General features: G+C 31.6%; 1 protein-coding gene across 1 annotated transcript; it reads right to left on the reverse strand.

Annotated features, from left to right (window-relative positions):
- Positions 1 to 17821: 17821 nt before the first annotated feature.
- LOC110652232 (uncharacterized) lies at positions 17822 to 19743 on the reverse strand. The gene has a single exon (XM_021807788.2). The coding sequence runs from the start codon at positions 19414 to 19416 to the stop codon at positions 17998 to 18000; it is 1419 nt and encodes a 472-aa protein (XP_021663480.1). The 5' UTR covers positions 19417 to 19743; the 3' UTR covers positions 17822 to 17997.
- Between the last annotated feature and the right edge of the window lie 6489 nt (positions 19744 to 26232).

The raw sequence follows: 26232 nt of genomic DNA on the forward strand, positions 1-26232 counted from the left end.
ACATTTTTGTTGAAGAAACCATGCCCAAAAGACCAAAGCAAGAGGACCAAAACTTGGCCCCAATCCGGATACCCTGCAACTGATTCTGCAGAATGACCATTTGGCCATAACTCACTGTAGATTTGGTCAATTGACCTGAAATTTTTACAGCAACAAGTTAAGACATAGACAAACAACTTTCATGAAGAAACCTACCCCAAATTATGGCCAAAACCTAACCCAAATGGCAGTGGCAGTCACTGTTCATGTTACTGTAGATATGGTCAATTCTGCAGATTGGCAATCCGGCCAGCTGTGGTTTTTGGACCATATCTAGAGCTACAGAACTCCAAATGGAGTGATTCAAAAAAGGAAATTCAACTAGACAAAATAAGGAACAACTTTTATGTTTGCCATTTCTTCAAATTCCCACTGCAACAGGGCCCAATGGAACAGTAAAGTTGGGTCACAAACACTGAAATTTCTGCCCTCTTAGATTTAAGTTGAGAAATGGAAATGGAGACCAATCCCAACAAGTTTTAAAAGCAAAATGTGGTATGTTGGGAGTGCAAAAGTCAATGTACATATTTTCTATCCAAAAGTCAACATTTTTGTTGACCAATGAGGTGAATAGTGACACCAAAAACTTGAAATTCACAAATTGAAGAATTTAAAAGTTTCAAATGCCCTAGTATACCTAACAAGATTGGTTTGGATAGTTTGGCATGCCAATAGGGTTCAGTTAGCAGTACTGCACATGGCAATATGCCATTCTGTGATTTCATGGCTTTTAGCCATTCTGACTTTGCATTGAGACTTGGCCTTGTGCCTGAGATTATTCTGACTTGGTAGCTGTTACATTGCCTGCCGGAGATGCATATGTGACCGATGGTGTGACGGCCCGAGGTACTAGATACCCAGTGCCAGTTTACCCGTTATCCAGTCCAGTCGTCTAGTGTAGGTTACTTGGGGCAACCAAATGAATAAAAGTGGACACAGTAAATGATATACAAATACCAAACAAATAAAACATATACATTCACTACACATTTAAATTCTTGCTATTTTCTTTTATTATATTATTGCACCACTAAGCATTATTGCTTAGCGCGTTGCTTTTGCCACGCGTAGGTACTGGAGATACAGATCGGGAGCCCAGTAGACCACAGACTGGGTGAGTCCATCCTGCAGCTCTGCACAGTGTCCGTGTCACCTTAACTTCTGCAGTGCATTGGTAGGACACTAGGTGTCATTTTGACATTTTGTAACTTAATTTTGATTTTCTCATATGTAATTAAACTTGTGTAATGTATATTGAGGTTTATGTAAATTATGAAAATTGTATTTGTGCATGGAAAAGTAAATGGTTATTTATGATTTATATGTGATCATCACATGTGATGGATGATTGAGAATTGAAATTGAAATGTTGAGATCTTGATATTGAGTTTTGTGATGATATTGGACTTGAGAATGAATGAATTTGTTTATTGGAAGTGTTTTTAACAGTTCCGAAGAACTGTTTTCTCCATTTTTAGCCGGTACTCTGCCGGATTTTCTTTAAAATTTTCGGAACCTCAAATAAATAATAATTTTGATAAATGGCTTGAATAAATTATATTTCATAAATTATATTCAAAAGCATGATATAAATTAATTAAGGTATATTAAAGTGTGCCGGTACACCGTGTGGCATTACTTATTCGGGTATACTGTACACGGGTAAGGGGTGTCACATAATCTTTCAATTACAAACACCAAATTAAAATTTTCTCAGTATTTCAAAGCTGATTCAGGTAAAGATATTTTGATAAAATACATCCTAGTGGAATCAAGGAAGTCAAGGAAAAATTCATTTTTTATCTGCCACCACATTTGGGATCTTGACGTTCTTAGAATGCTTGCAATTCAACACACATATAAGAGAAAAGTCATATTTGCTTTGACATGCTTTGATTAAATAAAATCAATTTAGCATGAAAGCAACTATATATAAATTTATATATTATATTTTATATGAATATAATTTAACTATTTTGTAAAATTATTAAATTTTTAAAATAAAAATACATTTTATATAAATTATTAATTAAAGGGTAATTATAAATTAGTTCATAAGGTTTGACAAAACCTAAAACTTAATATATGTACTTCAAAGTCAAACAATTTAATTTATGAGATTTAACAAAACTTGTAATTTATTCCCCTCATATAATTTACTATTATTTATAGTAAAAATTATTAAAATGTCATTCATTATATATATATATTCCAATTAAATGATTTAATCCTAAAGTTTTGTATTATAAATAAAATAATCCCTTAATTTAAATTTTATAAATAAAATAGTCTCTTAATTTAAACTATTTTGTCTATAATATAGAACTTCAAGGACTAAATGATTTAAGTTAAAAAATATATTGAGTTAAGGGTATTTTAATTATCTTTACAATAATTAACTATTCATTAAATAAAAAATTAAAGAAATAATTAAATTGTAAGTTTTACCAAATTTCATTTACTAAATTATTTGATTTTTAAAATATAAAAATTAAAGTATAGGTTTTGCTAAATTAAATTATAGTTTATGTAGAGGAGGATCTACATTGTGTAAAGTGGGGTGGTCAATTGACCACTATTTTTATATAAAATTTTAAGGCGATATAGACACATAAATTGCATAGAATTTATATTTTGACCCATTATAAATTAATTATGACTCCTCTAAAATTAATAATAAAAAAATAACTTCAGAAGTTACATAATAATAAAAATCTAATCAAAGAGGCAAATTAGAAAGACTTCCTCCATTTGTGTGCGAAGTTTTAAGGCAATTGACATTTAAAATATAAAAAAATCTTCTTAATTTTTGTTTATATTTTATTATAAAAGATAAAATAAATTTAAACAAATTAAAATATCAAATTATTTATACAATTAATTTAATAAATTATTATTATTACAAATTTATTATTCTATTCCCTGTATAATGCAACAAAGAAAAGAAGCTAAATTTCCTACAAAAATTTATTTAGATTTATTATAAATTTTATTTTTTATTTTATTTATTAGTGCAATTTTTAATTATTTTTTATTTTAATTATAAGAAAATTTATCATATAAAAAGTTTTTAATTAATATTCTTATAACCTAATAAGTTAAATTCTTGACTCTATCACTTAGTTTATCCTTAATTAAAATAGATAAAATTAAACACGGACTTAAATTCTTGACTTTATCACTGAATTTATCTTTAATTAAAATATATAAGGTTAAACAATCTTACTGCAATTAAATAATAATAATTAAATTTAAAATGATTTCAAATAATTTATAATTAATTTCAATTAAATTTGATATAAATTCTAATATTAAAAATAATAATTAAATAATTTTTATAAATATTCTATTAGTTACTATTTCTACTTCAAACGCAAAATTTTAAATTTATTATTATTTATAAAAAAAATAATATATTTATTAAAAAAAAAAGTATGCACTTGGAAAATACTAAATAACCCCTTTACGAAATTTATATATACAAGATAAGAAAAAGACCCTTCTCATCATCCTCGTCTCATTCTTTCAACTTGATATCCTATTCAAACAAACGAATCAGAGTTTTGGTTGTGGGGCCATCCACCCCTTCTCTCAAAATTTTAATTTTAATTAAAGTTAATTAAAAATTATCAAATGTTTTTATTTTATAATATAAAAAATAAAAAACTTTAATTAATATAAAATACTACATCACTTCTGACGAAAAATTTTATAATATTTTTACTTTATAAATAATTATCATTAGATAAATTAATAATAATTAATTGAATAAAAAAAATAATCGGGGAATTGTTAAGATCCTTATTTGACAAAATATGAAACTTGCAATCCCAAATCCACAATTAATTTTTAAAAGGTGGAACTTCACTTAAAAAAAATAAAAAATTGTGTTACATAAACTTTTAAAATATCTCATAAAAAATTATATAATAAAATAATAATACTACAAATAATGAATACATATGGATATCAATGAGTGAGCATGTAAACGTAGATGAGTACTTAAATCTATAACCACCTTACTTTTAAAAGAAAATAATAATAATAATAATAATAATAATAATAATAATAATAATATCCATACATTTACTTACTCTCTATTTAGAGAGGTAAAGTAATATTTTTCATAATTTTCAAATATTCATAATTTGAATTTTTTTTAGTGTTCGAGAAGAAGTGAAAACTTTTAAAAGCATGCCAAGATTTTTTTTAAAAAAAATACCTTTTTAATCTACTAATTTAGTGGGTTAAAAAATAAAGATTTTTAGTAAGTTTATAAACCTCCAAAGAATCTTGCTTTAAAAAAATTCCTTAACCTCCCAAACAAAAATTTAAGGTTTTTAAATTTTAATAAACCTTCAATTACTTTAAAAAATTCCTTTCCAAACAAAGGGTTATGTGTCTATTTATTTTTATATTTGCCATTCCATATTAACTACCGATATTAAATCACAATAATAATTTCTTCTCATAATATACCTCAACCCCTTGTAAAATAAATCTCATCATAATATACTTCAACCCTTGTGAAGTGAAATTACGACATAACGATCAACTGACTAAAATCTAAATATCATAATTTCACTTTGCAAGAGTTGAGAGTAAGAATACATCATGAAACATTTATAGAAGTTGAATTAACATGATAAAATTCATGTGTAAAATAGTATATTCAGCCTATAGTTCAGATATAAAATGGTATGTTTAGCCTTTTTAAAATGTAATTGTTCAAAAGTCCATAACAACATATTTTGATGTGAACATGCATATACTTATATTATAATTTTGATTTGTTTGGATAGACACATGCAACATTGTAGACCCTTATTTTGCGATGAGTATAAGCATTGAAACCGTGAAAAACCCGATGATGAAAAATTGTATGACTATAAAATATAATTGAAGGCATGGAACTGAATTATTAATTCCGTTGCATGATCTTGAAATAATAATAATAATAATAATAATAATAATAATAATAATAATAATAATAATAATAATAATATGCTTTTTGAAAAATTAATTTAATTTAAATAAAATTTTATTTTGTTTAAATTTAATACGGGTAGTTCTTAAATAGACCTAATTGAGTTTAATTGGGTGCCATGAGCCTAAAAAAGCCTAGTTAGAAATTTTAAATAAGACATTTAATTTATTTTTTAAAAATTAAAATAAGAAAATATCTTTTTTTTCTATCCCTCTCTTCCTATTGGTTGGAACACCTCACCCATATTCCAGTCTCACCCAAATTCCTCGATCCCAGTTGTTTAAGTTATCTGAACCTTATCACATTAGGACTTTAAACCCTACCACACCTCTTCCTCACTCCCTATTGGTGCCTTCTCCTTTCCTTCTCTTCCCATTGGTTGAAACACCTCATCCATATTTCAGTCTCACCCAAATTCTACAATCCTAATTGTTTAAGTTATTTGAACTTTATCACGCTAGAAATCCAAATCCTATCACACCTCTCTCCCAAAATCTTATAAATACCCCACTGAAAAAAAAAAAGAAAAAAAAAGGAAGGAGGTGGAGGAGAAGACAAAAAAAAATTAAAGAGAGAAATAGCCAAAATTCTTTTAGTTCTTCTTTCTTCCTAGCGATATTTCTTAAAGGTTAGTTTTTTTATTTTCTTTTCGAGATCTATGCCATGTAATGTTTAATTCTATGTTCTTTGTTTTTAATTTATTTTATATGTTTATATAAATCATGTAATCATATTTAATTTGAGGAGATACATAACTCTGCACATGTTTAGTTTTCTATCTCTCGTATTTTTATTATTTTTCGTTATTTTCTGAATCTGCAAAAAATTTGCAAAAATTATATTCATATTCTACACGAAATTATATTAATTTTAGGCTCAAGAATCACTAAAAAAGCTTTAATATTTTGTAAGTTATGACTATTTGAAGTTAGAGTTCCTGTAAAATCTGATTTGCAGGATACCCGACTTGTGGAGCCCATATCTCCTTTGTTTCTTAATATTTTTGTATAAATCTAGTGTCTAAAATTAATTTCAGAATCTTATGAATCTTTTCCAATTGGTTTTGCATTCATATCTGTTGTAGTTAATGAGTTATGAATTTTACAAAAAAGTAGTAAGATTCTGTCACTTAGAAAATTTACGATTTATGTAGACCATTCGGCTAGAGTTTTGTTTGATTTATAAATTTTATAATCTTATATGATATGTAGGCTATCTTCTGTAATTTTTTTATGATTTTTAAGCATGTCTAACTATTTTCAAAAAATCAGATTTCTTGCTACCGTTAATCTGCCAAAATTTGAAAATTGTATATTCTTATATTTTATTGGGTTTTAATTGATATTTGATCTCTTTTTATGTGTTTTTTTAATTCAAGAAGTGTTATGAAGTGTTTAGATCGTGTTAGAAGACTTAGACCATTAGATAGTTGTAACTAATTAGGAATTTTAACCCTTTAGGATACTAGAGTTAGAATCCAATATAAATTGTTATTAATATTTTCTTTATTTCTTTTATTTTCTTTAGTTTCTTTATTTTTTTATTACAAATAAAATTAGTAAGTAGCCTTAAGGTAAGTACCAAAGAGGGCATTTGCGTGGAACTTATGTGGAGCTAAACGGGAGTAAGCCAGGGATATCATTGCCATACTAGAAGAGACGACCATTTTTTAAAGGTAGCTTGCCCCAATGACAAATGCATTTACCAACAAGTAAGTAGTTCTAAACTTCTCAAATAATCATTGGCATGAAATTATAGTAATAATAGAATTTTTATTTGATAAATTAAAATTAACTTTGTTTTTAATTTAACCAACTTTTGCATGTAATTAATTTAAATAAATACTTTATAAATTAAAATTAAATCTTGTTTGTAAATTAAACTAACATTGGCATATAAAATAAATTTAATTTAATACTTCGTAATTATAAATTAAATTTGCATGTTAGAAAAATTTATTAGGTTGTGATTGTTTGGGCCTTATGTGATATTAGAATAAATTACACATGTAGATAATTAACTTAGTTCAATTATCCTTAGAGTAACTTGGTGAAAATTAATTAATTATGTTAAATAGAAACGTAGGGTCATTTGAAATTTAATTTATTTGTAAATTAAATTCTCAATAATAAATTAATTTTAGTCATTTAGTAAATATCATTTAAATAATTAGCAACCCTATAGATAATAATTACTTGTACATGAAAATTGTGTGTAAACAACAATCCTTTTGTGAATTACTTGCGTGTGTAGGATTAGAATTGCATTTTTTAGGATAAAGTTTAATAAAGGAATAATAAACAAGACTTCTAGAAACATTAGTAAAGGACTGGCACTCGTATCAACGAGGTTAGACCAAGCGTAAGGGGTGCCTAACACCTTCCCCTTACGTACTCACTATCCCGAACCTAGACATTGGGTTATGATAATGACGGTTGTGGAAACTCTGCAAAGAGTAAGTTGCCATCCATAACCCTCGGAAGAAACACTGAATATGTCCCGGTTATTACCCGGGTGGCGACTCTTGTCCATCTATGCCTTCGTGTTATAAATTCTTAGTACCGTGGTAGTGTTATTGGAAGACGGTACTTACCAGTGATTTGATTCTATTAGGATTGTATGAAGTGCATGTCTAGAAAATGTTGTCTAAGGAGGTGGTACTTAAGTGAGACCATTGTGACTCCACCATCTTTCCTGAGCATTACCTGGTGCATTTTATATAATTCTAATAAATGATATTTCGCCTCACGCCCCCCCTCCTACAGTTTGGCGACTCCACTGAGGACTAAATGGATAGTTACTCCAACATGTTTCTATTAGTCTAATATTATTCCTCTGTTAAACTTTTTACATTGCACTACACTATCACATAGATCACCCTTACCCTTTTAGCCCCGTTAGTACTAGCCAATGAGACCATGGTTCTACTCGAGCTATGACGAATTGGTGAATGCTAGCACCCCATGCCCGTACCTTCGAGTATATAAAAGAGCCACAGCTCTGGCCGTTGTGCTTAATGGACAAGCTCTCGCATGGGTGACCCTTTTCCTACCCAATGAAACCCATGAGCCATAGATTTCAACCCTAGGTACCTCGTAGATTTTTGTTGTGTTGGATTTATAACCTTACTGTTTAAACCATAAGTTCTAGTGGTAGTTGAGATGAACATAGGCCTATGCATAAACCCAATGTATGTATAGGCCCAAGTCCATTTTAAAACCCGTGTTAACCAAGAGGATACTTACTTATGGTTAAACTTTAAAGATATAAATCCTTTGTTTGTGAGGGAAGGATCGGCCTAGATCACCCCCTGTTGGTGTGTCCAGTGTACCGTAGCTTAGGATAGAATTTTTTCTTACACTGCGCATGAGAGTTAAAGGTATAAGGGGGTGAAGATTCAATTTTGGAGATTTTTTTTTTTTTATTCAGTCTTTGGTTCGATCTTAGTTCAGTTTATATGGTCTGGTTTTGGTTCAATTTTGGTTCTATTGGTATGATTTGGTTTTTATTTTGTAAAAGTAAAGGCAAAAAAAAAGAAAAAAAAAAAGAAAAAAATGGTCCATTCATGCATTGCATTCATGTACGTAGCATACTTAGATTAACCCTTAAATCCTATTTTTTTGAGCAAACATAGCCTCAAAACACACCAAAGAGACTTCCAATCAAGTCACTTGGGTTAGAGAAGGGAAGAGACTAGTAAGGATTTCACCTGCACTACTTAAGATGGAAGAAACTATGGCCGTGCTTGATGAAATATTGAACGCCAAGATGTTTGAGCTAGAAGAGAAAATTGTGGTCAACTTTAGAAAGAGGCCCCGAGGAAAGCCAATTAAGTGGCATTAAAGTTAATGAGGTTCAAATTGTGTCTCACACCCCAAAGAGATTTTTCCAATTCAGCCAACCCTTATCCGAAGTTTTGGAAAGTCTCAAAGCTCAAGACCTCCTATAGCTCTTAGCATCGAGACCACTACCAAATTCACTCCCACTTAGCTATGATATCAACCAATGTTACCAGTTCTACCAATGCCCACAATCATGACACCGACCGATGCTTCCAACTTAAGTATGATATCTAAGACCTAATTGATGCAAAAAATATCAACAAAAAAAAACCCACACTAACCCTATGCCTAATCAAAATTTCTACCAACACCAGGTCTCTACATGATCTCCATAACACCAAATAACCCTAACAGAATAATTGACTTTATCCAATCCATCGAAAAGCCCAATGAACCTATCCAACCTATCCAAAAGCCCAATGAACCTCAGTCAATAATGGTTATTGACATTTGTGATAATTTTAGCTATGATGAGTGTCATTTAGATGTCTGAACTAATTCTGATGAGGAGATAGTTGCATTACAACTAGATGGTTCAGTTCCACTAGTGTCTTATTTTCAATTTATTGGGATCTATGAAAACTAGATGGATCTAAAAGTTGCTACTATGAAGAAAGGGATAAAGTATTTTCCTAGCATAGGCCTAGGAGAAAGTATAGATGGCCTAGTGGCTTTTCTTGAGATGAAGGGGTAGATTACAAAGTATGATTTGGGCTATGAGCCAACTAAAGAGGAAAAAGAGTCAAAACCTCCTAAGTTCTTGAAAGAGAGGAGCAATTACCTGGACATATGATTAGGGGTTACTACATGTGAAAGTGCTAAAGCAGAAAATCAGGACCATTAATCTAAGGACTGCATGAAAAGCTAAGCACCTAAAGCTACATCCCTAAGTTTGAGTCTGTCTCTTGTAATGCTCACAGTAGTGATACTGATGTTTCTATTTCTGATACAGTTGATGCTGATTTTAAGGCGAAGATCAATAACATAACCTGTCCTTCTACTTACTTGTTTGATATTTATTCTAATGGGCATATGCATGATATTCATAATCATTTAGAATCAGTTTCTATTAATGCATCAAAATCGATCTCTATTAATTTGGGTACACCAAATAATCCTAAAGACATTAAGTTAGCTGAAAATTTAACCTAAGAAGAAAGAGATGAATTTATAGCCTTGTTAACAAAGTACCAAAAAGCAAATACCTTGAGCTTAGAATCAGATGGCTGATTCCCAAGCCACGCTGGTGTCCCCATAGGAAAAGAGCGATCAAAAGTTGACTTAGCTAGTTATCCTAATGAGGAGTAAAATTTCATGCTATGAAGGATTAATGGTAGCACATGTGGACCTACAGGGAGAAGGAAAATGATATGAAGACATAAGGAGATCTTTGGAAGTGAGAGAATACTGACAATAAGTCTACAAAAGAGATAGAGCAATAATTCATAGATTAGCCGCTCAATTTACTTTAGCTGGGGGGCAATTCTACAAACTCTTATGTGTGATAGAAAAATAGGCTGAGCAAATAATGAAAGAAGTACATGCAGGAATGTGTGGTCCCCATATGAATGGAAAGGTTCTAATTGGGAAAAAAAAAATGTTCGAAACATATAAGGATTGGCTTGAAAAACTCCTTTATGTTCTTTAAAGTTATCGTAGTACTACAAGGACATCCACGAGGGCAACCCCATTCTCTTTAGTGTATGGGACTAAAGTAGTGTTACCCATTAAGCAAGAGGTCAAATCCTTAAGAGTGATGTTAAAAGCTAAGATCCTAGAAAATGAGTGGGCCTAGAAGAGATATGAAAAACTAGCTTTGATTGATGAAAAGAGGATGTGAGCCTTGTATCGTATGCAGGCTTATCAGAGGAAAATAGCTAGAGCCTTTAATAAGAAGGTGAAGCCAAGAAAGATCAAAGAGGGAGGCATAGTTTTGAAACAAGCTCGACCTGTTCCTTTTGATTTAAGAGGAAAGTTTAACCCAAACTAAGATGGTCCATACATAGTCAAAAAGATCTTACTACTGTAAGAATATCAGACCTGGATGAGAATGAATTTCAAGAACCAATCAATTTAGACAGGCTTAAATGGTACTTTGTGTGAAACACGCCCGCTAGGCTGAAAACCTGCAAAAGGCGGTCTAGGCAAAAGTAAGAGTCAAAGAAAAAAAAATGCTAGATCGAAAACCTACAAAAGGTGATCTAAGCAAAAGGAGAGATGAGAGAAGATCTGAATGGAAAACCTGAAAAGGCCATTCGGCAGGTTATAAAGCTTATTTCTAACTTTGGAAGGTTAAAAATTTGGCAAAACTAAATGTAAGAAAGAGTAATGGTGTACCTGAATAAATAAAGAAATTTTTATTGCATTAACCAGGAATAGGTTTTATTTAATTATGATTGTGAATGTTTGTATCTTGAGGGATACATCAAAAGATTAAGTAATTGAACTGCATTATTTGATTTAACCTATTGTTTTGTGAGCATGATAGAATAGGTGCTTTATATGAATATCCTGGTGATTGTTTAATTTCAAAAAAAAAAAAAAAAGAGAAAAAGAACAAGAAAAAGAAAAGAAAAAAGAAAGCTCGCTAAGTGGAAAACCCGAAAGGGCCGCTTAGGCAAAAGTTAGAGCAAGCCCGCTGAAATGAAAACTCGAAAGAGCATTTCAGACAAAAGTTAGGGCATAAAGAATTGAGTTCATGGAAGAGAAAGGAGTTAAGGCAGAAAAAGTTTTGAAATAGCTGTAGAATAATGAAGCATGGGGGAGAGAAGAAAAAGAAAAATTAGAGGAAAATTATATTGTGACCTTAAGGAAGTCTCTTTTTTAGTTAACAATTCTTCTTAAAAACTTTGAGGCTATAAAAAAGTTTTTGCAAAAAGAGGTCCCCCAGAGGACTAAGTTTTTTTAGAATCTCTAGTAAAATCAGCATGCCCATGATAGGAAGTAGCATATAGGAAGCATAAAAATCAGAGAGAATTTTGAGACCCAGTCATCCTAATTTTTTTTCAAATCATGAATTAGATATTTTTTGGTAAGTCCTTAGACGTTGTTTAGGGCGCATGACATTGTTGTGTAAGGCATAGAAGAACATACATCAACATGTCACCTGTAGGTGTGTAAGGCGTAGAATAACATGCATCATCACAGTTTCAATTGTCGAACTACGAGGGAGTCTAATTCTTCCTCAAGATAGCAAGGGAGATACGTAGGTAGTTTAGGGCCGCAGTCCTAAATACGAACCCACAACATTTCATGACAGATATTTTCTGGTAAGTGTTTAGACGTTGTTTAGGACATATGGCATAGTTGTGTAAGGCATAGAAGAACACGCATCAACATGTCACCTGTAGGTGTGTAAGGCGTAGAAGAACATGCATCACTACAATTTCAAATGTCGAACTACGAGTGGGTCTGATTCTTCCTTAGAATAGCGAGGAGGATACGTATGTAGTTTAGGACTGCAGTCCTAAATACGAATCCACAACATTTCAAATCACACAGTTGCCATTGTCATGAAACCGTAGCTAGACTCATGACACAGAGTGTATCGACAGAGCAAGATGCACTCAATTTTCACATGATACAGTTATCACTGTTATGAGACTGTAGCTAGTCTCATGACACAGAGTGTATCGACAAAGCAAGATACACTCATTTTTCACATGACACTGTTATAAGGCTGTAGCTAGTCTCATAACATAGAGTATATCGACCGAGCAAGATATACTTAATCCCCATAGCCAATGTTTCATAGTTATTAGAAATTTGAGTTTCACTTTGACGAAACTTGAGCAATGCTTTCGCATTGATTTCAACTTTCGTCAAAGTGGGGGGCAAATTGTCGACCCTTGTTTGTGATGAGTATGTGCATTGAGGCCGTGGGAAACCCGATGATGAAAAATTGTATGACTGTAAGATATAATTGAAGGCATAGAACTGAATTATTAATTTCGTAACATGATCTTGAAAAAAAAAAAAAAATAATAATAATAATATGCTTTTTGAGAAATTAATTTAATTTAAATAAAATTTTGTTTTGTTTAAATTTAATACGGGTAGTTTTTAAATAAACCTAATTGAGTTTAATTGGACGCCATGGGTCTAAGAAAGCCTAATTAAAAATTTTAAATAAAACATTTAATATTTTTTGTGAAAATTAAAATAAAAAAATATTTTTTTCTCTATCCCTCTCTTCCTATTGGTTGGAACACCTCACCCATATCCTAGTCTCACCCAAATTCCTCGATCCTAGTTGTTTAAGTTATCTAAACCTTATCACACTAGGACTTCAAACCCTACCACACCTCTTCCTCACTCCCTATTGGTGCTTTCCCTTTTTCTTCTCTTCCCATTGGTTGAAACACCTCATCCATATTTCAGTCTCACCCAAATTTTGTAATCCTAGTTGTTTAAGTTATTTGAACTTTATCACGCCAGGACTCCAAACCCTATCACACCTCTCTCCCAAAACCCTATAAATACTCCACTGAAAAAAAAAAGAAGAAGAAAAAAAAAAGGTGGAGGAGAAGACAAAAAAAAATTGAAGAGAGGAATAGCCAAAATTCTTTTAGTTCTTCTTTCTTCCTAGCGATATTTCTTAAAGGTTAGTTTTTTTATTTTCTTTTCAAGATCTATGCCATGTAATGTTTAATTTTATATTTTTTGTTTTTAATTTATTTTATATGTTCATATAAATCATATAATCATGTTTAATTTGAGGGGATACACAACTCTGCACATGTTCAGTTTTCTATTCTCGTATTTTTATTATTTTTCGTTATTTTCTGAATTTGCAAAAAATTTGTAAAAATTATATTCATATTTTACACGAAATTATATTAATTTTACGCTCAAGAATCGCTAAAAAAGCTTTAATATTTTGTAAGTTATGACTTTTTGAAGTTAGAGTTCCTGTAAAATCTGATTTGCATGATACCCGACTTGTGAAGCCCATATCTCTCTTGTTTCTTAATATTTTTGTGTAAATCTAGTATCTAAAATTAATTTCAGAATATTATAAATCTTTTTCAATTGGTTTTGCATTCATATCTGTTGTGGTTAATGAATTATGAATTTTACAAAAAAGTAAAACGATTCTGTCACTTAGAAAAGTTACGATTTATGTAGACCATTCGGCTAGAGTTTTATTTGATTTATAAATTTTATGATCTTGTATGATATGTAGGCTATCTTCTGTAATTTTTTTATGATTTTTAGGCATATCTTAACTATTTTTAAAAAATCAGATTTCTTATTACTATTAATCTGTCAAAATTTAAAAATTGTATATTCTTGTATTTTCTTGAATTTTAATTGATATTTGATCTATTTTTCTGTGTTATTTTAATTCAAGAAATGTTATGAAGTGTTTAGATCATGTTAGAAGACTTAGACCATTAGGTAGTTGTAATCAATTTGAAATTTTAACCCTTTAGGATACTAAAGTTAGAATCCAATGTAAATTGTTATTAATATTTTTTTATTTTCTTTAATTTCTTCTTTTTTATTACAAATAAAATTGGCAAATAGCCCTAAGGTAATTACCAAAGAAGGCATTTGTGTCGAGCTTATGTAGAGCTAAATGAGAGTAAACCAGGGATATCATTGCCATACTAGAGGAGTAAACCCTTTTTTAAGAGTAGCTTGCCCCATGACAACTGCATTTACTAACAAATAAGTAGCTCTAAACTACTCGAATAATTATTAGCATGAAATTGTAATAATAAAAAAATTTTTATTTGATAAATTAAAATTAACTTTGTTTTTAATTTAACCAACTTTTGCATGTAATTAATTTAAATAAATAATTTATAAATTAAAATTAATCTGTTTGTAAATTAAACTAACATTGACATATAAAATAAATTTAATTTAATACTTGATAATTGTAAAATAAATTTGCATGTTACAAATATTTATTAGGTTGTGATTTTTTAGACCTTATGTGAATTAGAATAAATTACACATGTACATAATTAACTTAGTTCAATTATCCTTAGAGTAATTTGATGAAAATTAAATAATTAGGTTAAATAGAAACGTAGGGTTATTTGAAATTGAATTTGTTTGTAAATTAAATTTTCAATAATAAATTAATTTTAGTCATCTGGTAAATATCATTTAAATAATTAGCAACCCCATATATAAGAATTACTTGTGCATGCAAATTGTGTGTAAACAACAATCCTTTTGTGAATTACTTGCGTGTGTAGGATTAAAATTACATTTTTTAGGATAAAGTTTAATGAAGGAATAATAAACAAGACTTCTAGAAACATTAGTAAAGAACTAGCACTCGAATCAACGACGTTAGACCAGACGAAAGGGGTGCCTAACACCTTCCCCTTACGTACCCACTATCCCGAACTTAGACATTAGGCTATGATAATGACAGTTGTGGAAACTCTACAAGGAGTAAGTTGCCATCCATGACCCTTGAAAGAAAAACTGAATATGTCCCAGTTATTAACCGGGTGGCTACTCCTGTCTATCTATACCTTCGTGGCATAAATCCTTAGTACCGTGTTAGTGTTATTGGAAGACGGTACTTACCAGTGGTTTGATACTATTAGGATTGTATGAAATGCATGTTTAGAAAATGCACTCTAAAGTGGTGGTACTTTAGTGAGACCATTGTGACTCAACCATCTTTCCTAGGCATTACTTAGTGCATTTTATATAATTCTAATGGATGATATTTCGCCTCACGCCCCTCCCTCCTACAAACATCTAACTAATCTTTGCCACTTGTCGACCACAGACAACATCAGTTGGGAAAAATAAAGATGTAGCAACATTTGATTATGAATTATTAAACTTTAATCATACTATAAATACTCACTTACCCTTCTTTTTTTTTTTCCCCTTCCTGGGTTTGCCCAATTCAAGGTTAACACACAACAAAGTTGAAAAGGACAATCCTATTAATTTGCAAATCAACAAATGAAGATATATATATTTGTTTTCAATGTTAGGGCGAGAATGGGAATCTGCAAGAATTTGAATTTGTTTATTAGGAAGGACAAAGACTCTTTATCATCTGCTTAAATCAGCAAATTATGTGTTGGACTAATCATTTTTGTTGATAAGCTAAGATAAACTTATTTTATAAACTTGTCCCATCAACAATACAAAGAGTATAGACATTGGAATGCAAATCTTACACGCCTCACCATCCCATTTAGATTTTTTATACCAATCACATTCTAATTGAGGATTATCTTAATAGCTATTTTCCAACTCAATCCTATTTCCCATATGGGTTTTCCTAGATAATAATAAAGCTTTGTTGCATAGCCTGACTTGGTACAATAAACTCATATTCAAGTCCCCACTCTCCTGATCTCCCTAGTCAAAAAATAAAGCTTTGTTTTCTTTTCTTTAATTGCAATGCTTTCACACACTATACCTAGTCCACCTCTTGTCCTCAAGCCTACTTTAAGAGCATGAAATCACTCTTAATATGCATTAGAAAAAAAAGATATTATGCATATAGATATTAGGTTGACAACTAAGTGCTTTGAATAAAATCATCTGAAGAATAAAGATATTTACAGCCTATTCTCTACTTTCTTTTACAAAAGAGACCAAAAATTCTTTGAATTACTGAATCTTTTCAAGACCTTTGATTATCTATCACAAATCCATCATTCCTCATTCCATATTTTCTACCTTATAATTAGAAAGTAAGATTTATAGCCTAAATTCAACTTCAACATTGATAAAGAGAAGACAAAAGGTATATTCTCCAAGAAAAATAGGGGGGTTAATGAAGCTTGACCATCACCCTTATTCCTGGAAGAATTTAAATAAAAGGAGCACGATCACCATGCTTACCAGAAGAGTCAATGATAACAACTTGATGAGAGTAAAAAATAAGGCTGAAAGATAGCAAATGATGCAAACCAGGAGGAAAAAATCTGCAAGATTCCTAACTTTATTCACAACACGAGTAAAAATCTAATTATGTATCTCAGTTTCTATACTTCTCCCTGCACATATAATAAACTAAACAAGCCATTGAAACCTACCACTACACACTCTGAAAAGGCATTGATCTATAAATCTACTTGTTTCAAAAGGGTTGGCCACCAGGCATCAGCTAGCAGATCAGTGATTGTCAGGAATATTTAGACTGTAGGACATCTCAAATCCCTACAGAGAGGTAAATCATTGAGTCTATTGACAAGAGCCTAATGTCAAAAATCCAACAAGTACGCATCATTCAAAGTTCAGCAAGAACCAATTGCAACCCACAGGAAAAAGTGACCACGCTAATAATACTAGACTTGGGATGTGGTAGGATGTCTTTATCTTATCATCTCCAGAGGGCTTTATGCCTATGGAAAATCCAGTTTGAATAGTCTCAACAATTACAAGTATTCTTGCCATAACTAAAGTTCTGGCTCATCATTATTAATCCAAACCTTTCAGTTGGAACCTTAGCACTAGATATATATTCTTCTTGTTCACATGGTTTCCAGCTTTCGAGGGAATAATCCAATCAACAATGACAAAAGGAGCTCCAATCATTTTGTTATTCCAAAATTATTGAATTCTAGCCTCTACGTGAACATTTAAGTTGACATTTCAACAATTACTCATCAACCATATAATTAGATGCGTAACAATTATGTGCACTTCCTTGCACCCATAATCATTAGTGTTGCTATTTTTTAATCAAAATCAAACCATTAGGACTACTCTAATAAACCAGATCAAGATTCATAGCATTTAAACTAAACCTAAACGAATACCAAATGATTATATCAATAATCACAAAATACTACTAATTCGCAAAGGATATCATAAGAGCACGCTCATATACACATGATAATAAGTTTCAATATCAAATCCTAAGAGCTATCTTAACAAAATTGGATGAAGAATAAATCCCACTAGATAATTAGCAGAGACCATAAAACAACTAACTAATTAACAAAAAGAACACAGATTAGAGGTCAAACAAAACTAATAATGATGGACTTATCTGATCTCAAGCACTGTATACAAGGGGGAAAAAAAGCAACAATTGTCACATAATATTGAACTTAACGCACATAATTAACCTTAAATTAGAAGCACATCTAAATATGGGTAATTATATATTTATAGTTTCATTTACCATAATCACACTGAAGATTGTGGAACCTTTGAAACCAACACCTTACCATCCTGAGTCAGAGCGCCACCACCACCACCAACATGTCTCATTTCACCGGTAACTGCCACCCCACCAACCCCCTGGTACGGAGGAGGTGCCTGCATTACACCTCCCTGCGCAGTGTAGTACACCTGCCTCCCATGTGCGCTATCATACGCCACTGTTGCGTAACCAGTATCCGTCACCCCCACTCCCGCCCCACTTGGCCTCACGACCCCCACGGGCCCCGGCGCTGCAGATATTGGAGGTGGCGGTTGTTGCGGTTGTGGCACCATATTGTACACTGGTGGCGGTGGCTCCCGGTAAACATCGGGTCCTCCCATCCTCGGCATGTAATATTGTTGACCTGTTTGGCCGGTGACAGGTCGCATTACTGGAGTGTGATAAACTGTGCCCGGAGCTGGACCTTGTAGCACGTAAACCTGTTGTTGTTCCGGTGGAGCCGGTGTGGTAGTTACAGTCACCGCCGCCGGCTGGTATCCCTGACTGGTAAACTGTTTCTCAGGCCAATATCCAGCAGGAGTAGTCACCGCTGGGTTGACTGTAACAGGCAACGTCGCCGGAGGAAGTTTATCAGGCAATTTTTGAACGTAGTACTCGCCAGGGTAACCACCCACCAAATTGTCATCACTGTTTTTCCTATACATAGTCTGCTGCTCCTGTTCTCTAATCTGCATCCTCTGCAACTGGGTCTGTACGTTCAAAGGATCCGATCCTATAACCCGATCATCGTGACCCACCCCGACATAAGTTTCTGGTAAATCAGGCACTTTGACCGGCGCCGGCGGCGGAGGAACACCCTTGTCTAACCCGAACAAGAAATCAACATTATTCGGCGCCGGTTTGTTGGTCTCAGGAACGTGACTAGGACCAGAATTCAAGGCCTCAACGAAACGGTCCCTTTCCGATTTGGATCCTTCAGACCCAAAACTTGCCGGAGAAGGATTGACCGGGAATAAGAAAAGCCGCATACGAGCAGGTTTAGCGGAAGCTCGATAAAGACGATCATACTCATGCATCATGTGTTCGAGATCATCATCATTAGTAACAGAAATCAAAGCATCAAGATCTTCACCTGGGAGCTGATACTTGAAAGAAATATCAGTATCTCCACAAAGGGCAGCAAGCTTACCGATCATGATGGAGAACTTGATATTCCGATCAACGGCGAGAATTTTGGTCTCGCCGCCAATATATGAGAGCTGATTATCATGAGGACGAGGGTGGATCTTGCCACCATAGCTGCACATAAACTTAGCTTTACAATCCTGAGCCTGCTGCTGGGATTGGTCCTCCCACGGCGTAGGGTTCTCGAACTCAATTTCACGGGATCGAGGAGAAGAGTGGCCGGAATCTGGGTATGAATTATAGGTATAGTTCTCCATGTTTACGGGTTTTGAAGAAAAGGCGAAGACGGGAAGAGACGAGGAGGGCTTTGAGAGGTGGGTGGTGGGAATCAGAAGTCCATGAGCATAACAGGGAAGAGAGAGAGAGTGAAGACTGAGGAGATCTTTTACAAGATCTTTTTTGGGTAATGGAAGAGGTGGTTGGGTGGACAGATTATTGGTGCTGCTGGTGGTGCAGGTGGTGGGGGAGGGACAAGTGGTGGAGGAAGACGAGAGAAAGAGGGAGAAAGGGTGCAGTGTGGAGGAGGTGGCGGAGAGAGAGATATAGGGGTTTAGCTGGACTTTTGAGAAGTGTGGTGGGGTCCAGTGAGCATTGATTGAGAAGATGACTGGAGAAAGGGATAAGAGGGTGATGTGTTGACTGAGAGAGAGAGAGAGAGAGAGAGAGGGAGAGAGAGAGCTGCCAACTGCCAACCGGAAGTGAAGCAGGTGAAACAATACTTAACTACTACTAATTGATATGTACACTCCAAGGGGAGAATGCAAACTGATCCTTTTCTTGAACCCCCACGTAAATAAAATTTTGATGAAAATATTTGTATGATTTTGGGATTAATTTTAATTTTTTTAAACTATTTTATTTTTATTTATTTTTTAATTTAATTTTTGATATATGTAATTTAAAATTAGAATGGTCCATTGTAAAAATAATTGGAAAATTTACAAAATTAATAAGTAACCAAATCACTCTTTAAATACAGAAGAGTGAATATTTTAAATTTTATTTAGTTTTTTACATTTATTATTTTAATATATTTTTTAAAATTCATTTATTTTAAATTAAAATTTAAAATTTAATATCCCATAATTATAATATCACTCATAAGAAGATTTTACAATAATTTTAATAAAAAATTATTATTTAATTTTTATATTTTAAAAAATAAATTATTTAATTTATATATTTTACTTTTATTAATCTATTTAGTTATTTCATGAAATTTTTTATTATTTATATTATTTAAATTATTATTTAATCTTTTTATTTTAATAAAATTAATTAATTGATTTATATATTTTAAAATATACTATTATTTAATCATTTTATTTTACTTAAATTAATTAGTTGATCTATATATTTTAAAATATATAATATTTTAAAATAAATTATTGAATAAAGATAGAGATGTTACTGTATAGAAACTAAATTTAAATTTATATATTTTTAATTTTTAATTTTTTTGACATTATATTTATGTTTTTTTATCGAAAAATAATTTTTTGTATTACTTGTAAATTTAAAGAAACTGATTAACTTTTTTATATATATAACTTTTTTCATATAAACAGCTTGTACCATTTTGATCAATAGATGAAAATAAACAAAAAATGAGAAGAAAAGATTAAGGAAATTTAAGTATAAAAATTAAATATGAGACTAAATATTAAGGAAATTTAAGTATAAAAATTAAATATGAGACTAAATAGTTAATAGAATTAAATTATAAAAACTAATTAATATATATTTTTTAAAATATATAGACTAACTAATTAATTTCACTAAACTAAATGAATTAAATAATAGTTTGAACAATATTAACTAATAAAAAAATTAATAAAAATATTAAATAATTTAATGAAAATAAAATATAAAAATTAATTAATATATTTTTTAAAATATAATACTAAGTAATTAACTTTATTAAAATATAAAAACTAAATAATAATTTATCCTAATTTTAATGCATACTTTCTCACTTATGAAAAAATAAATTCTTCATTAAAAACAGAAATCAACCTAACCTCATATAACTATTAATAAGGATATATATATACACGCACAATACACTGAATAATTTCTCATAACTTATATTAAATTTTATATAAAAAGAAGTAAAATTTTCAAATTTAAGCTATAAATAAAATATTTAACTACTAGACAGTTAATAAATTTAAATAATAAAAGAACATATTTTATTATGTACTTTTATTGGTGAATTAAACTCATCCAAAAATTTTATTGAGGAACTTAAAATTTAAATAAAATATTTTAAAAATAAATATAATTAAATCTTGTTAATAAATTAATCAATCAAGGCTAATAAAGTTGCTTACATAGAGACGAATATAGTAACGTGATTGATATGCCCGTGAAATGTGACGCCCGCTTCCAAAAAAATAAACAAAAAATGTGAAACCTGCGTTCACACCGTGTGGATATACAGAAATTTTGAAATAAAAGGCAACATATAAAATCTTGACACTCTAAATATTTGAAAGTGAAACAACTTTAAATTTATATTTATATTATTTTAAATTTAATTATTTAAATTCATTTTAATAATTTCCAAATTCATTTAAATTTATATAAAAATAATTTCATAATTTTTAAAATTTTTATTTATTTAAAATATAATTTGAATATCATAAAAAATAAATATTTTATATTTAATTATTTATTTATGTAAACATATTTGAATAACATATATAGGTATTATTTTTTTAATTTTAAATTTTTTATTATATATTATATAAACTCATTTTAACATAGGTATTTATCTTAACTTATAAATTCTAAATATAAATTGACTTGTTTATTTATAACAATTTTTAGGTTTATAAGTTAAAAAAAAAATACTCGACTTTTCATTTTGATACTTATATTCTTATAAGCTAGTTTAACTAAATATTTTACTATATTATTCTTATTTAAATTTTTAAAATTTTATTATAAATGTCATTTAATATTCTTTTAACCATTTTAATAATAAATGTGCTTATAAATTATTTTTTATATTAACTAATTATCAATTACTTATAAATATTTTAGCTAAATACGTAACTGCTTAAAATTTTGAATACTTATAAGCTAAACTAATTTTCATAAGTTAAACCAAACACTCTTTAAATAATGTCCTGTCATAACTAAGTAATAAGCACTTCCATAAATTAATATAGATTATTTTAAAATTTTATGTTTTATTTTTTAAATTAAGATTTTCAATTAAAAGTTATCTATGAACTAAGCTTCTAAGTTATTATGCACTCCTAATAGAGGAAATTATAATATTCTTATGAACATTGTTATAATTATTATTCAAAATTCTAATGAGATTTGGAGAGAAATTTTTTTTTTAATATAGAGTATAACTCTTATTTTAGTGTTATTTCTAAATTGAGCGGGACTCATAATTAGATTATAATCGAGGGAATTAATACTATAAATAGAAGAATAATAGAAAGGTTATTTGGCTTCGCCCATAGGGAGCGGCTTTGCCCATTGAAGATAGTGGATTTGCTCATGGAGAGTGGCTTTGCCCGTTGATGAGATATTCTTACCCATTACAGTCCCATAGAGGGAAAGAGACTTTGGCCTAAGGTAGAGAAATAATTCTTGTCTATTGATGAGATTATTATTATATTTGTAGTTTAAGACACCCTTTATGGTGTAGCAATTAAAATAGTAAATATATTGGGTTATGCCTACAGTGATTAATTAATATATTTACTATAAGCAGTTTGATGTAGTATGGATTCTTTTAGGTGTAATTAGGTTTATGGGTAGTATCGTTTGAGCTTGTAATTGATTATTTATTGTTGATAATGGAAGATAGCATGTCCGTAGATGTAACCTTATGTGAAAAGGGTGAACCATGTAAATATTATTGTTTTATATATTTATTTTATTTTTTTACAGTTTACACGCTTCTGCCGTGCACAACAAACATAAACACTTATATAAATATAGACATTTTATAAATTAAGTGATTTTTATTAATCAATGTTAAAATTTAAAAGATAACTTAGAAACATACCGTCTCAAAAACACTTAGAAGCATAAAATAAATTGTCTATGATTTGATTATTGAATTAGAAACTTAATTATTTTTGAAAAAAAATATATATATTCAAGTTAAACCATAGGTTCAGAGAAGCAATTTTCTCATAACCAGAAAACTAATAATTGTTTAATTAAAATATTATTAATTTAAAAAAATTTGAAATTATTATTTTAAGGTCTAATTTAAAATATATTATTTTAAATATTATTAAAATATGAAAAATATATAATTATTTTAATAATCTTTTAATTAACTTTTAATATTTTTAATTAATATATTTATTGTCACAACCCAACCTATGGGCCGGACCGGCACTAGGACCTGGGCCAGCTTAAAGCCCCCGAGGCCCGTAGTAAGCCTAACTGTTCATTTACCCAATTCTAAGGCCCATTTGGGCCCAATTTCAAGAAAACAAATGGACAGAGTCCGGCCATAAAAATGGACTTTCCAACGGGGAGTTTTTGACTCACCCGACCTGTAAACACAATATATAGTCATTTGGGGAGCTCAGCTCACCCTCCACATACTCATCAACATAAAAACATATGGGAGCTCAGCTCCCTCATCCAGTCCATCAAACATACATATCATTAGATGTTTACAGGTCCAACATGATAATAATATTACAGACCAAAATCAAATAAATACTTTTAACACATGCGGAAATTCTAGGAGTAAATAAAATTACACAAATATTGATAAACAACCTGCAAAGGAGAAAAGCACGTTAACCAATATAAAATCCTCCTGTAGCCTGAAAAAAATATTGAACAGGAGTGAGCGTTCGACTCAGAGAGTAAAATATCAATTTTAACCATAATCCCTATAACTATCTAAAACTAATGTACCCTGTAGAGTGAAATGCAATATCAACAACATTTTCACATCATAACATCAAAAAGGTAATTTGGAGCACTCACACACCCTGTAGTATCAATCATAACATATGGGAGCTGATCCCCTATACAGCTCTCTTAAATCTAACCTGGTGCCAGCGAATTACTCAAGCTCGGACTTCCACTTAATAACCAAATCGAGGGTCCCAGCGAATTACTCAAGCCGTGACTACCCCTCGAAGGATCGGGTCCCAGCGAATTACTCAAGCCGTGACTACCCCGTCCTATCCATAGTCCACACCACATCACACGCACGCCAACGCACGCACACTGCTCCAAATTACCACAACAACATCCATGGCACATCAACAGTTATGAATGCAACATAAATCGTGCCTAGAGTTTAACTACATAAATATATGCATATAAGTGATGCATGGGCATGCTTGAACATATAATAATATCGAAATTACAATTAAAATTAATATTCTACTCACAGACTTGACGGTGGTCACTGAGGCGGCTGGGCGGAGGAAGAAGGGTGTCCCGGCTCACCTGATAATTTTATTACAATCATTTAATAAATTTGACTTAATACAAACAAAGAAAAAGACCAAATACGTCCTAAGTCGTGCCGAAAATCCGGCAGAGTCTCCCTTATACCTAGGACCTACCCAACCTGCAAAGGGCTCAAAACACACTTCTATATTCACAATCCATATGTCCACAACTCAATCACATCACACAGCCCCTCCTGGGCCCATCAAATCAGTCATCCATCACAATACGCAAAATTTCAATTTAGTCCTTATTATTGATCATTTTTGCAAAAACTGCCCAAACAAGCTCTAAAAATTATAAAACTTTGCCCCGCGGTCCTTAGCAATATTACTAAGCTATTGCAAAAAGAATCGTAATTTTCTAAGCTACCACGAATATTTTATGGATTTTTAATCCTATTTAAGCACTAGAAAATTACGAAAAAGCAAGGTTCGGGTTTACCTTTGCCGATTCCGACTTCGGGGACGCACTCGGGACGTCTGACAATGGGGGGGTAGCCAAAACCTCGGTCCAATTCGGAGACTTTTCCAGAATGCATCCGTTCGCCGAAATTCAGCATCTTGGCCAATCGCCGAATTTCCGCGAATTGAGGATACCTACACGAAGCCCATAACATGGGGGTTAGTACATAAATTTTTCAGAATTTTCTAAGCTCATTTAATGCTCGGAAAAACACTGCGAAGTTCGGTGGGACCCACCGAAAAACGGTGTCGGAAAAATTCGAAATTTATGTCGTTGCGAAGCTCTCGACGAGTGGAGCGTGCTGGTAGCCTCGGTTTTCTCGTGGGATTCACGGTTTTCGAGAAATCTAGCCCAAAAGTCGAAATGGGCTAAAAACTTCCCGAGCAAAAATTGGACAAACCGCTCGATGGATTTCGGCGTTCTTGGTGTCTATGGAAAGCTCTCCCCGAGTAGGTGATTTTAGACACAAGACCCGGTCCAATTGGTGGCCGGATCGGCCGGATTTTGGCCGGAGAAGTCGAAACGCAGCACGCGCAAGGGAGGGGTGTTCGCGCGCGTTTCAGGCCGTTTGGGGCGACGGCCGGTCGGCTGGGACAGCTGGGAGGCGGCGCCGGCGAGGTGGGGACGCAGGGGAGGAGGCTGGCCGGCGGCAGGGGAGGGGAGGAGAGAGAAAAGAGAGAGAAAAGAGAGAGGGAACGTTGCGCGCGGGAGGAAGAAAAAGGGAAGAAGACCGGTCCGATTCGACCGGTCCGATCCGGTCCGATTCGATTCGGCCTGTTCGATTTGAAATACAGAATTTTGAATTTTTACTCTACCTCGGGACCGAAAACGAGGTCTAAAAATTTCGAAAAAATTCCAAAAAACTCAGAAAAATACATAGGCTTCAAATATATTTTTAGTTTTGCCACGTGGTCTTTAAATAAATTTTTAAAATTCATCAAAGTTTATATTTTTGGAAAATCGAACCCGATTTTTAAAATCCAAAAAATCTCAAAAAAAATTCCTAAAATTTAAATAAAATTAAAATACCAAAATGCTCATAAAAATTAAAATTTTGGGGTGTTACATTCTTCCCCCCTTACAGGAAATTCGTCCTCGAATTTTACACAAGGCAGAATAAATCACATGATTATACATTGAACAGATAAGGGTAC

This window comes from Hevea brasiliensis, chromosome 8 (genome assembly GCF_030052815.1).
Source record: "Hevea brasiliensis isolate MT/VB/25A 57/8 chromosome 8, ASM3005281v1, whole genome shotgun sequence".
Lineage (NCBI taxonomy): Eukaryota > Viridiplantae > Streptophyta > Magnoliopsida > Malpighiales > Euphorbiaceae > Hevea > Hevea brasiliensis.